Raw genomic sequence first — 12,676 nt, 5'->3', positions numbered from 1 at the left:
AACTAAAGCTATTCCAGGTGTCTATGCACATTAGGAAGACTGGAGGAATTTTTAAGCTCAGTGTTTAGAAGTAGAAACAAAAAAAATCTGGTAGAAAAAAACGCTAAATGCCAGTACAAAAATTGCTCAAAATTAGTGTTTTCTTTTTTGACAAGAGCACTGGTCGTTTTTTGGCCAATGTGCATGGAGCCTGACTCCTTACTCCTGGCAGGTAACTAGACCAGACTTGGACTCATGGACATTCCATCACAGCTATATCAGCTAGAAAACAATCCTGACTGTTGCATGTGTTTCTGTTGTCACTGTTAAAACTTGGAAAAATCAAAGAATGGACACCATTTCTACCATTATGTGTGTGAGGACCTTCAGCTTCTGAGAGGTCAAAGCATAATTCCAGGATACAAATCAGTGGCAGATAAAGATTGCTGTTCTAAATATATTTGGAAATGTGAGCATCTACAAAAGATTACAGGAATTCATATTTTTTTATTGTATTGGTAGCAAATGAAATAAATTCTATCATGTTTGTAATATGGCATGGAGAAATCAGATTTTTCCACTAGAAAGAGAAATAAAAAACCTATTCCCCCTTTCTAGTGCAAGAAGTTCTGCTTACTTGTTGTTAAAAGAAGGAGAGAACTGAAGTTTCCAATCATTATTGACATTTTATAAGACTGCGCTGGATTAATTTGGTATTTGTGAAGAGGTGTTCTACTTTATATCCCTTCATGATCAGCATGCAAATTCAAAGCTATCTGATCTCATCAAGGGGAAAACTTGGCTAGCTGACATCCCACTGAGCATCTGATGTAATTGCAAGGATTTGGATGATCGTCGGCAGACTCTAGATCAAAGAGAAACCGCTGGCTCTCTTTCCCCATTGAAGCTTCTACTGCTTATGCTTTCTTATCACCGTCCCTCTCTTCTTGGGTCATATAAAATGTTTTTACTCTTAAATGCTTCTTCCTGGAAGTAGGGAAGACCTAAAGATCTTCAGAAGCTTTACCTAAGTAGGTGCCATCAAACAGTGAAGAAAGTGTAGATCTTTAGAAATGATACCTATGTGGATCATTCAGAGAATGTATTTATATATTTCAGATACTTGTATAGCGCCATCGATTTACGTATCGCTTTTCATATATATATATTGTACATTCACATCAGTCCCTAACCCTCAAGGGGCATACAATCTAAGGTCCCTAACTCACATTCATACATACATATACTAGGGCCAATTTAGACAGGAGCCAATTAATCTACCAGCATGTCTTTGGAGTGTGGCAGGAAACCAGAGTACCCAGAGGAAACCCATACAGGCAAAGGGAGAACATGCAGACTCCAGGCAGATAGTGCCATGGTTGGGATTCGAACCAACAACCCTAGTACTGCCAGGTGGAAGTGCTAACCATTTAGCCACTGTGCTGCCCATGTATGACTGTACACAGTGCAGGAATTGATGCCAAAGTCTATGTCCATTCAGGTGCCATCATAAAGGTGGTGGTGGCTGGCTGTATAAGCCAAACATGAAGGACCCAGCCATATATTATATATATATATATATATATATATATATATATATATAAACTGTGGTAAATGTGATTTATATTGTGGAGGCTTTTCAGGATCTTGAACTTCTAATCTTGTATGCATTGGGGTTGATTTACTAATGGTGTATAGGTTGTTCACTTAGCAATGGAAGTTTTCACTTTGCAAGGGAATTTTTTCCTTAGTTTAGTGAATGGGGTGAAGCTGTGCTGACTAGTATCGTCTAACCGTGCAAGCAAAAATCCTGTTTTTATTTAATTTCCTTCTATTCTTTGCAAAGTGATTTTTTACCACAATTACTAAGCTAAACGATGATTAACTTTGCAAATGTAAATTCATGTTGCAAAATGAATAAGCTCTACTCCTTTAGTAAATCAACCCCACTGAATCTTTAAGCACTCAACTGATTTCAAATAGCAAATCTTAGATCATTTGATTAGAGCCACGTGTAATTTCAGACATGTGGCCCATTTTTAACTTTTAGATCATTAAAAGAGTATCTTTTTTTTGAAGATTTAAGGACTCTTCCATTCAAACTCAATAGGAAAATGCGAGGGTTGCATACTGTATATGAAATCTGCTTTACTTTCAGATCTGAGCATAACTCTCAAGTAGATTTTACAGGTGTTGCAGTCTCTACATTTAATGCTACTCTGCAAGTCCAAAGAAATTCTTTAATCTCTTGTAGTGTCAGTATACAGTGCCTTGAAAAAGTATTCATACCCCTTGAAACTTTCCACATTTTGTCATGTTACAGCCAAAAACGTAAATGTATTTTATTGGGATTTTATGTGATAGACCAACACAAAGTGGCACATAATTGTGAAGTGGAAGGAAAATGATAAAAGGTTTTCCACAATTTTTACAAACAAATATCTGAAAAGTGTCAATGTAGCTTTTCAACATAGCTCAAGCTCTCTCAGATTGGATTGAGAGTGTCTGTGAACAGTAATTTTCAATTGGATTTAGGTCTGAACATTGACTGGGCCATTCTGACACATGAATATGCTTTGATAAAACCATTCTATTGTAGCTCTGGCTGTATGTTTAGGGTTGTTGTTCTGTTGGAAGGTGAACCTCTGCCGCTGTCTCAAGTCTTCATGATGCTATTTGTTCACTAATGTTCTCTAACAAACCACTGAGGGCTTCACAGAACAGGTGCATTTATACTGAGATTAAATTACACAGAGGTGGACTCTATTTACTAATTAGGTGACTTCTGAAGGCAATTGGTTCTACTAGATTTTAGTTAGGGGTATCAGAGTAAAGGGGGCTGAATACAAATGCACGCCACACTTTTCAGATATTTATTTGTAAAAAATGTTGAAAACCATTTATCATTTTCTTTCCACTTCACAATTATGTGCCACTTTGTGTTGATCTATCACATACAATTTCAATAAAACACATGTACATTTTTGGTTGTAAAATGGCAAAATGTGGAAAATTTCAAGGGGTTTGAATACTTTTTCAAGGCACTGTAATGAGTCTTTTCCACAGTGCAAAGGAGCCTGGAGCATAATCTCTGCTTCCTCTTGTTCTTCCTCGAATCTTATATGTCTTAAGGTAGAACTAAACTCTGTAGTGAGCACAGGGCCCACTGGAGGATGTCGGGCCCTCAGCTCACCCTCATGAAGTCTGTTTCTGATTGTTTGGTCACAGACATTCACACCAGTGGCCTGCTGCAGGTCATTTGTAGGGCTCTGGCAGTGCTCATCCTATTCCTCCTTGCACAAAGGAGCAGATACCGGTCCTGCTGAAGTGTTAAGGACCTTCTATGACCCTGTTCAGCTCTCCTAGAGTAACTACCTGTCCCTTGGAATATCCTCCATGCTCTTGAGACTGTGCTGGGAGATACAGCAAACCTTCTGGCAATGGTATGTATTGATGTGCCATCCTGGAGGAGCTGGATTGTCTGTGCAACCTCTGTACGGTCCAGGTATTGCTTCATGCTACCAGTAGGGACACTGAACCTAGCCAAATGCAAAATTGGTGAAAAACAGTCAGAAAAGATGCGTAGAGAGAAAAATGTCAGTGGCCTCCACCTGTAAAACCATTCCTGTTTTGGGGGTCATCTCATTGTTGTCCATCCAATGCACCTGTTGTTAATTTTATTAATATCAAAACAGCTAAAACTGATTAACAACCCATTCTGTCACTTAAAGCGGAGTTCCACCTAAAAAAATACAGACACTTTTCTGTCCCTCGGTCCAGCGGTGTCTTCACCACTGCTGGTTTCACCAGCCGTATTCTCTCCCTGGCACCGGCATCTTCAGTGTGGGCACCCAGCTGTGACAGCTTGAGGCTACACAGCCAGGTACCCACTGCGCATGAGCGAGAAATGGTGCGTTTTGTGAATGACCCTGTGTCTTCTGGGACCTGTCACGTGTCCCAGAAGACTACGGGGAGGGAGGGGGGAGGACAACTTCCGCTTCTGACCGCCTAGGCGATTGCAGCGGAAGTGCCAATCCTTAATGGGGAGTGGGGGACAAAGACTTAAAATGGAACTTCCCCTTTTGGATGGAGCTCCGCTTTAACTGACAAGATCAATATCCCAGGAGATTAATTGACTTGATGCTATACTCTTAAAAAAAACACTTAAAAAGTGTTTCTTTAATTAATTTGAGCAGTGTATAAATGACAATTAGCCTTACTGGTTACTCATATAAGAGGCAGAAATTGTTCGTTGTTCAAGAAACCCCAAGCAAGCTCTGGAGGTACCCTGGTTGAGAAAGGCTGTCTTAGAACATGAAGTGGCTGTAGATACACCTTGCTGATATGATTTTGAAACCAGGCTGCATAAAAGAGGGATAAAACTTTTTGACTTTACAGCAACATACGCAAAAACAATAGAGAAAGCTGTTACATAATACTTATTTTAATTTTCTGTTCCTAACGTAATCTCAAGTCAGCATACAGTGGGACAGCTCTGTCCCCTTGACCCCACAGGACAACCTTCTATCCAAGAAATAAAGGTTTTGTTGGTTTCCATCAGCTTTCAACCACAAACATTTCTTGGTTTCAAACAACCAAACAATACAAATTGAGGTGGAAAATACCTCCTAAAATGTAATTTTAATAATTTGGTCACTAGGAAATCATTCTTTGAAAGCTACCCATGTAGCAGAAAACTGTCAGCATAACGATGTTCTAACAAATGTTAGATACTATGCTGATACAGTTCCACATCAGTTCTTTATGGTTGGGCAATTTGTTATGGGCCACAGAACCTGGATGTGTTTTGGCAAATCAAGGACTGCTTACAAGAACAAATACGGTCTGTACTTGAATTTTAATAAATATTAATGAATAAAATAAACTATATTTAGAACATTTATTTATTTATTTTAATTTGAAGCACATTTTTTTTATATATGAATCTATTTCAGAAAGATAATACAGGAGCTGAGACTTTCACCACCTATAACCACTGAAAACCTGCACTTGTAAAGCACAGAATGACCATGGGTTCAAGTCAAGTTGTTTAACATCGATATGTGACAATTTTTTTACATCAAGATAAAAATTGCCTTTTTTATTCTCTATACTTTTTGTATTTTTAATACCTTACAACAAACAATATACAGCATCATTTTTCAACTAGGATTGATATATTACTGCAGAATATATAATAATCAAATGAACAGATTACTAATACAAAAAAAATCAATTATTAACAGGAACATGACAATCAACGTATCTTACTAAAAGAAACAATAAACTAACAAATAAAAAAACTGGTAACACATGAAAAAAGAAGACAACTCAAATATACCCTTCTGCATAATCTTTAATGGTTAAAGAAACTTTGGACATAAAGTAAACCACGTTCAGGATCAATATGGAACTAAGCAGACGAAACAGATCGTTACTTTCTGTGATCCTGAATCTGCTGGCTCTAAGCTTCTCCGTGACAGCCTTTTTTACCAGTTACTGGTGCGAAGGGACACACAAAGTGGTGAAGCCACCTTGTCTATCAGCTGTGAAGAAAAAGAACTGCCAAGTGCTGACAATAAATAGCACCACCACAAACAGCGATGTAACTGATGTCAATGGAACGATGGATCAGAATGCTGTTCACTATAACTGGGAGACAGGAGATGACAAGTTTGCCTTCAAGTATTTTCACACCGGTTTTTGGTTCTCTTGTGAAAAACACCTGGGAGGTAAGTAAAGAACCATTTCACATTGTAATGTTTAAAGCTGAACTACAGGCAAGCAACTAAATACACAGTTGAAATAGATAATTGGGAACTGTAATAATTGGTTGGAAGTTCTGTGGAGCCAGATACCGCTGCCAGACAGCATAGCCTTATCCCAACTCTTCTGCAGCAGAAGAGCAGCTAGGTCAAAATCACTGGTTCAAAACAGACCTCAAACCCGTTGATAGGACAGTAAGAGCTAGTTTACACTGGTGTTGCCCTCTGAAGAGCAATCCACAGTGGAATGCTTTTCAGAGGGTGTTTGACAGGTTGGTGAGGAGATGTTATGTTGTCTCCTCACTGCCTGTCTTAACCCCTAAAAACCATAGCACCACACCACAACTGGTTGCCCCATTCAGCTGAAAATCGCATTCAGTCGGCTATACTGGAAGCAAGACAGGAGGATAATTTTATTTACTTTGCAGCTTAACGTGGTATTGAAAGAGAAGTATGGCCAAAGCTCTTTTGACCACACTTCTCATATGGGTCACAGGAGTGCACATACGTGTGCTCTCCTGTAATCCAGAACCAGCTGACAGTAGGTTAAAGCCCACTGTTGGTTGATCTCTCAGATCTGCTCCAGACTCTGGAGGGATCCCAACAATAATGTCCACCCAGATGCCTTACAGACAGTTGGCTCAGCCTCTTGGCATGCTGAATCAGCTGTTCACACCCTCTCCAGAAGCCCAGCATTTGAGTGATTGCTGAAGGGGCAGAGCAAAGAGCCGGTGACTGACAGTCACCAATCTCTGCTCGGTGATGCCAAGAACTGAGTGATCAGCAGTCATGTGATTGCTCAGTTCTTGGACTGATGCTGCAGCAGGTAGGTAAGTAGGTATGTTTATTTTTTTAGATTCCTGCATATATCCTTTAAGCCCAAAAGCAAAAAATGTAATATATTGCAGCTTACCAATCACAGAGATACCTTTGGACAGCAGCAATGTCTATTTGAGGAGAAGGAAGTGTTAGATGTACTAGCAGATTTAGATACAATAGCAAATACCAAATACACTTTCTAAGAAGTTTTGTTCTTTTTGGAATAAAGGTTTTACATGAATAAATAAAAGCTGATCATTGTAAGCACCCATGTCAGTGGTAAATGAGGTTTCAACCCTCTAAGGCAGTGGTCTCCAAACTGCAGCACTTTGCTTGTCTTTATCCGACCCTTGGGTTACTATTCCTCCCATCGATACAAGGCACTTTTCCTCTCACTGACAGCAATGATGGGGCACTGTTCTTCCCACTGATACCAACACTTGACAATATTCCTTCCACCAATACCAATGATGGGGCACTATGTCACCTCCCACTGACCACAGGTGGTAAGTAATTTTTTTACTCCCATTGACAAACCAAGCCTGTGCAATGCTTACGCTGGGGTATTTTCTACTCCCATTGGCCAGTCCAGCCCCATCAAAGTCTGAAGGACAGTAATCTGGGCCTATGTTTACAAAGTTTTTAGACCCCTGTTCTAAGGAAAGAACACCTGAAAAACAATGCAGCTACCACATTTAAGAACTGGTAAACAACAAAATAATAAATATGTGTCTTTGGGTTTAATATCGCTTTACGTTGGAACAGTTGGGGGGAATTAAAACAAGGCATAGATGCATGTCCCCCCTCTCCCAACAGCAAGTATAAACAAGATATAAAGCAGTAGCTAAGTGATGAGGACATCCTCCTACTCACTCTGCTTCTTCCCCCTGTCAGTATGTTGTAGAATAGGATCGGCTGCTAGTGCTAGCTTTTCCTCTCTCAGTCTGATCCCGGCTATACAAAGAACGACAGGATACTCATATAGAGGTAGATTCAGATGCTTACACTAGTTGCAGTAAAAATACATTTAATTTTTTTCAATTAAATACATATCTGCCTGTTATTCCAATAGTAATAAAAGGCTTAGCTGCCGCAAAAATACAATGCACATGTCATTAATTGACCTAATGTACAAGGTTTTGCTTTTCTTTTCCATAAATTCACATAGAAAGTGAACAATTAAGGATATCTGAGCTTTGGTGCATGAGTGATCCTTTATGGTGTAAATGTAGACCTAAGAAGTAAACCCAGCTTTATTCCTGACATTCATGCAGGGCCACAAATAGCCACATGTAGTACAGATCCCTAAAAAGAAATGGATAAATATCATAGCTGTCATTTGTAGCAAAGACTACAATCAGTGGTGAGCAGTGCAATGATAATGCACCAGTGAGAAATTGAGTAGTAGTATTAAGTATGATGCTCTTTGTATATCGCAGTACATAGGGCATTGAAATACTCATATATAAGGATTAATAGAGAAATTATAGTGCATTATAGAGCATCATGAGCTTACCTGGTCCCTAGAGTGCTGAAATCTTTTTCTTTGCCTTGTGATATGATCACAGGGGCTAAATAAATGTTTATAGCTCCATAGCCTAGTGGAAGGGCCCATGAGGGCACCCTATGTCCAAAAGACTAATATTTTCCTAAAGACACAAGGCGCCCTGCAGAGCCACATTAATGCTTCAAAACAGGCAATATGGACAGCATTATGCTGTCAGCCAAAATGTACGTGGGTGGAGCTGGGTGTGTTCCCATCACTAATTGGCAGTCGGTGGGAGGGTAATTAGTGGTGATAACCTTGCTGCTTAATGTACATAACCACAGAGCCTGGTAGTCCAAAAGGTTACAGTTGCTGCACAAAGTGACAACGTTGCGCTGAATTCACTGCAAAGGAAAGGGTGTTGTCACCCTGTTGGAGGAATGACCTTTTACTGTTAGAATCACCATGTATTTATTACGCTTTTAAAGGACTTATGTTTGTTATAAAATATGAACTATGATTAGTTTAAAAAAAAGGTTTAAAATATGTTTTGAATTTGCCTATAGTTCTACTTAAATACAGCAGATATATTTCTTTCTTATTTGCAAATATTAATATAGATGCGAAAGCCATTGTTTGTTAATAAATATGCAAGCACTTCCTCATCTGTTCCTGGCTTAGTTATATGACTGCAAACAATAGACAGTTTCTTATGATAGGTAGGCAGATACAATGTGACAATTCCTGCCCTTCCTGGGAGATTTTCATGGGAGATTGGGGGCAATAGTTTGTGTCCATGGTAAGCAAAATAATGTGATTTCTTAATGCTGACATGGACCCTATGGATGTGACGTGGATTTTTAAGATTCACCTAAATATTAAAGTCTAAGCACAAACTACTTTGCATTTCATTGCTAATGTCACACATACCTCTTATATTTTCCAGCTGTGAGATTCTCTCCCTAACATGGTGTGAAATATATCAATGAGCTATCCATGACCAGAGGCATAACTAAATAGGGCTTTGGTAAAAATATGAACCGGGCTTCCATGTATCTAATGCAGAACTCTTTGATGGTCCCAGTCAGACCTCTAATCAAATGCAGATTAGTTTGTTAAATTTAATGTAAAATTTAAAAGTTGGAAAATGAATTATATCCACACAGTTCACACGATCTGGATAATGATATGTCCATATTAAGGCTACTAGAGACTCATAGAGTAGATGATATAATGGAAAGGAAGGGGAAATTTAGATTTATTTTGCCCAGGATTCAGTATGATCACAAATTAAGCCTGGTACAAGCTTGCAGTAAATGAAGTAAGAGCACCTAATCTGCATAATGTTTCTGCTCAGAGACTCAGAAAGTACTTAAGTCACCATCACAGCCAGACAACTAGCATTTGCAGAGGTCAATACAGGTATGTTTTTAAACAAACCATTCCTGGCTCACCCCATGTAAGCATAGGTTGACTTGACATGTTTGACATCTTAGTACAACTCCAAAGCAGAGCATAAATTTCCCTTCTAACTCCCTCTTTTTTTCTGCCCTTGCTTTGGACATTGCTCATAGATGCCTTTTTAGAAACATCAAAAAGTAATCCCTACCATCCCATCCAGGTTCACACTCTCCTGTAGGTTCCCTTGTTGGTGGTAAATTCACTTAATGAGAAATACCCTATTGAGACTGGAGATGTGTAGTACTTATTTTAAATGGCTGGCCTGGTGGCTGTTGCTGCATTGCAGTCTTCTTGTTTATTTCTTTTGTCCTTGGAGTCAACCTTCCAGTATTCAACCCACAAGACTCTTCTCCAGAAGAACTGCCTTTGGCAACAATGGATCTGGTCCAACTGATATCAATGTACATGGCAAGTACAAGGGACTTCAGGAAGTTGGATAGGCACTTCATGCAGCATAGAGGGACAAATAAAAAAAGAGAAAATCATCTAGAACAAACTCATACTGGATTTAGCTGACAAAAACACCCTCAGGCTATCCACATCTTAAGAAAAGATGACTCATATAACGAGAGGCAAGGCAGCATGGTGGGCCTTCTATGCTAAGGTTTTGGCAGACAATGTGTGCAGGGCAACTAGTTAGGGCACACACATCTTTATTCTGCATTCCAAGGTAGTTGGGGCAGTAGGTCTGTCTCTCTCCTTTAGTTCTTGTACACTCTCTGTCAGTGGCATCTCTATGGGGTTGTGTGGGGGTGTAGACCTCACCCGGGTGACACTTGCCAGAGGGATGACTCCTCTCTGGTATCTGCTCCAACCCAGGGAAGACCAGTATCCCTGGCTGGGATGAGCCGCCATGTTTCCGAAGTCCATCCCCCATTCATCACTATAGAGGGAACCTACGGTGGTGCCCATGAAGCAGGGACAGGGGGCAGAGACCTGGGGTCAGAGTGTGTGTGGAGAGGATGGGATGAAGATTTCCTCTGCTTGTGTGCTGGAGATCAGAGAGAAGACCAGAGAAAGAGGGAGACAGCGGGTCAGTGTGTGTGCTGTGTATTTCCTGCTCTACCACCAGGGGGAGACATCCATTCCCTTCCCCATGCTCCTCTGACGTCACTGAGACATGGGGCATTCCAAACCTCCTCTACTGCACCCCTACATACTAACATGGTACATTCCATCCATCACCCCCCCCCCACATAGTGACATGGTACAATCCGTTCACAGTCCCTACATACTGACATGGTATATTTCGAGGTGGGTGTGAAACCGTGTTTTACCGCACCAGTTGACACCAACCCTAGTGACGCCACTGCTCTCTGTGGCTTTGTCTCAATAATCAAACCTTTTGCATCATTGCCATGTTTCCTTAAGTATGCTTATGTGATATGCCAGGAATGTGGAAAATTCTAATATTTACTGTTATTTTCCTTTCCTGGCTGTCTCTCATGTTAGCATAGATTTTCCCCTTAATACCTTTCCGCCTGGCCTATTGTAACATGACGGCCAAGCAGGATCCCTATCAGGGGCGGACTGACCGTTTGGAAACTCAGGCACTGCCCGAGGGCCCGGGGTCAGTAGGGGGCCCCATGAGATGCCCCTGGTACCTTTTTCATAGGCTTTTTTGAGTTGGGCAAGGACACAGGGGCCCCATGATCCCCTATTGCCCGGGGGCCCCATGAGTTGTCAGTCCGCCCCTGATCCCTATTATCCTGGGAGGATGTCATATGACATCCTCCCAGGATCATGCCTGCTTTGTCCACCGGAACTGGTGGGAAGAAGCAAAAATGTATAGCAGTCAATGTCGTATGCATCATGATGAAAGAATCCTGAATTCGCAGAACTCCTTGATACCTTTATTTCAAATCATAAATAAAAACATCACAAACACCGCAGGGACAGTCAGATGTTAATGCATTCTACAAATGTGCTATATGCAGTGCGACATGTGGTAACATCTGACTGTCTCCGCAGTGTTTGTGATTTTATTTTATTTATGATTTAAATTAAAGGCATCGAGGAGTGCAGCAAATTCTGGATTTTTTCTTCACATGTATTGGCAGACGGGCTGTGCGTGTACCCTCATGATTGACCTGCAGTAGAGGCATTTTGCTAGTCACTTGGAGCAGGACATAACTCTTGTCGTATGCATAGTATTCCATCAAGTACTGACATTATTTTAAGTAGAGTTACCCTTTAAAGGATAAGTTCACCTTTTAAAAAAAAAAATTGACTTTTTTTGCAGGTGAAAATATGTGCTTTTTTAATTTGTTTTTAAGGAGCCTACAGAGCATTGCACCTGCAATCAGCAGATCATGGATGCAATGTCAGGCTCTTGCAGGCTTTCAGGATAACTGTCTGTCCGTATCTCTTGTGAGCAGGCAGTAACTTGGGAGCAGAAAGATCAAAGAACTACGAGAGTGCTCACCGCTGCCCTTGCAGTTAATTGAGAACTACAAGCCACCAGCTGTAGTTGATAACAGTACTTGTAGTTTGGGTGGAACCCTGCACGGTCACGCTGTTTTCAAATTGTGACAGTGGGTGCATGGAGAAGATCCCCTGCCCACTGTCATGGGGGGGAAGGGTGCATGCTGAACATGTTACATCCTAATTACATGTGTAACATATAACATGTTCAGGAAGGTGAACTTAGCCTTCCAGCTTAACTCATGTAAAGTATACTATATAGACCTGTAACGGAACCGGTACCCGACCGCACTTGGGTATATTCCGTTATACCGCAGCTTCCCCTGTCCGAACACCATCCACGGACCACACCCTTGAAATCCCTCAGGAAATAGACAGCACACAGCTCTTCTTAAAACAGGAAGCCATCTCCATTTATTTTAACACAAAACACAGGATATATACAGAGGGCGGGGAAACACAACCAGGAACAGGAAATACATCATCAGCCCGCCCCATCAGTGGGAGGCTGCAGGAAACACCTCATCACCCCTCCCCATCCAACCAAGACACAGAACAATGGGATGAAGCACATGGCATAGAACAATAGGCAACCACATGGCAGGGACAATACAGGGACACATGCATCCCATAATAGTTGGCTGGACAGGAAGACACAGCACAAATGGGGGGTAGCACATGGCAAACAAACAATGGACAGCCATGTGGCCGAGAACAAAGGAACACACACTATACACAAGAC

General features: G+C 40.9%; 1 protein-coding gene across 1 annotated transcript in view; it reads left to right on the top strand.

Moving 5' to 3' along the window:
* Positions 1–12,676, top strand: part of LOC149461282 (germ cell-specific gene 1-like protein) — an 89,032-nt gene that overhangs the window by 62,156 nt on the left and 14,200 nt on the right. The window contains exon 2 of the mRNA XM_089678637.1: positions 5,226–5,711. Within this exon, the coding sequence (XP_089534763.1) occupies positions 5,387–5,711 (325 nt within the window). The 5' untranslated portion in view covers positions 5,226–5,386. The remainder of the gene's footprint in view (positions 1–5,225; positions 5,712–12,676) is intronic.

This window comes from Staurois parvus, unplaced genomic scaffold (genome assembly GCF_062004578.1).
Source record: "Staurois parvus isolate SC_StPar_1 unplaced genomic scaffold, SC_StPar_1.0 ptg000207l, whole genome shotgun sequence".
Lineage (NCBI taxonomy): Eukaryota > Metazoa > Chordata > Amphibia > Anura > Ranidae > Staurois > Staurois parvus.
Note: the sequence above shows the minus strand (reverse complement) of the source record. Positions and strands in the feature narration are given on the sequence as shown.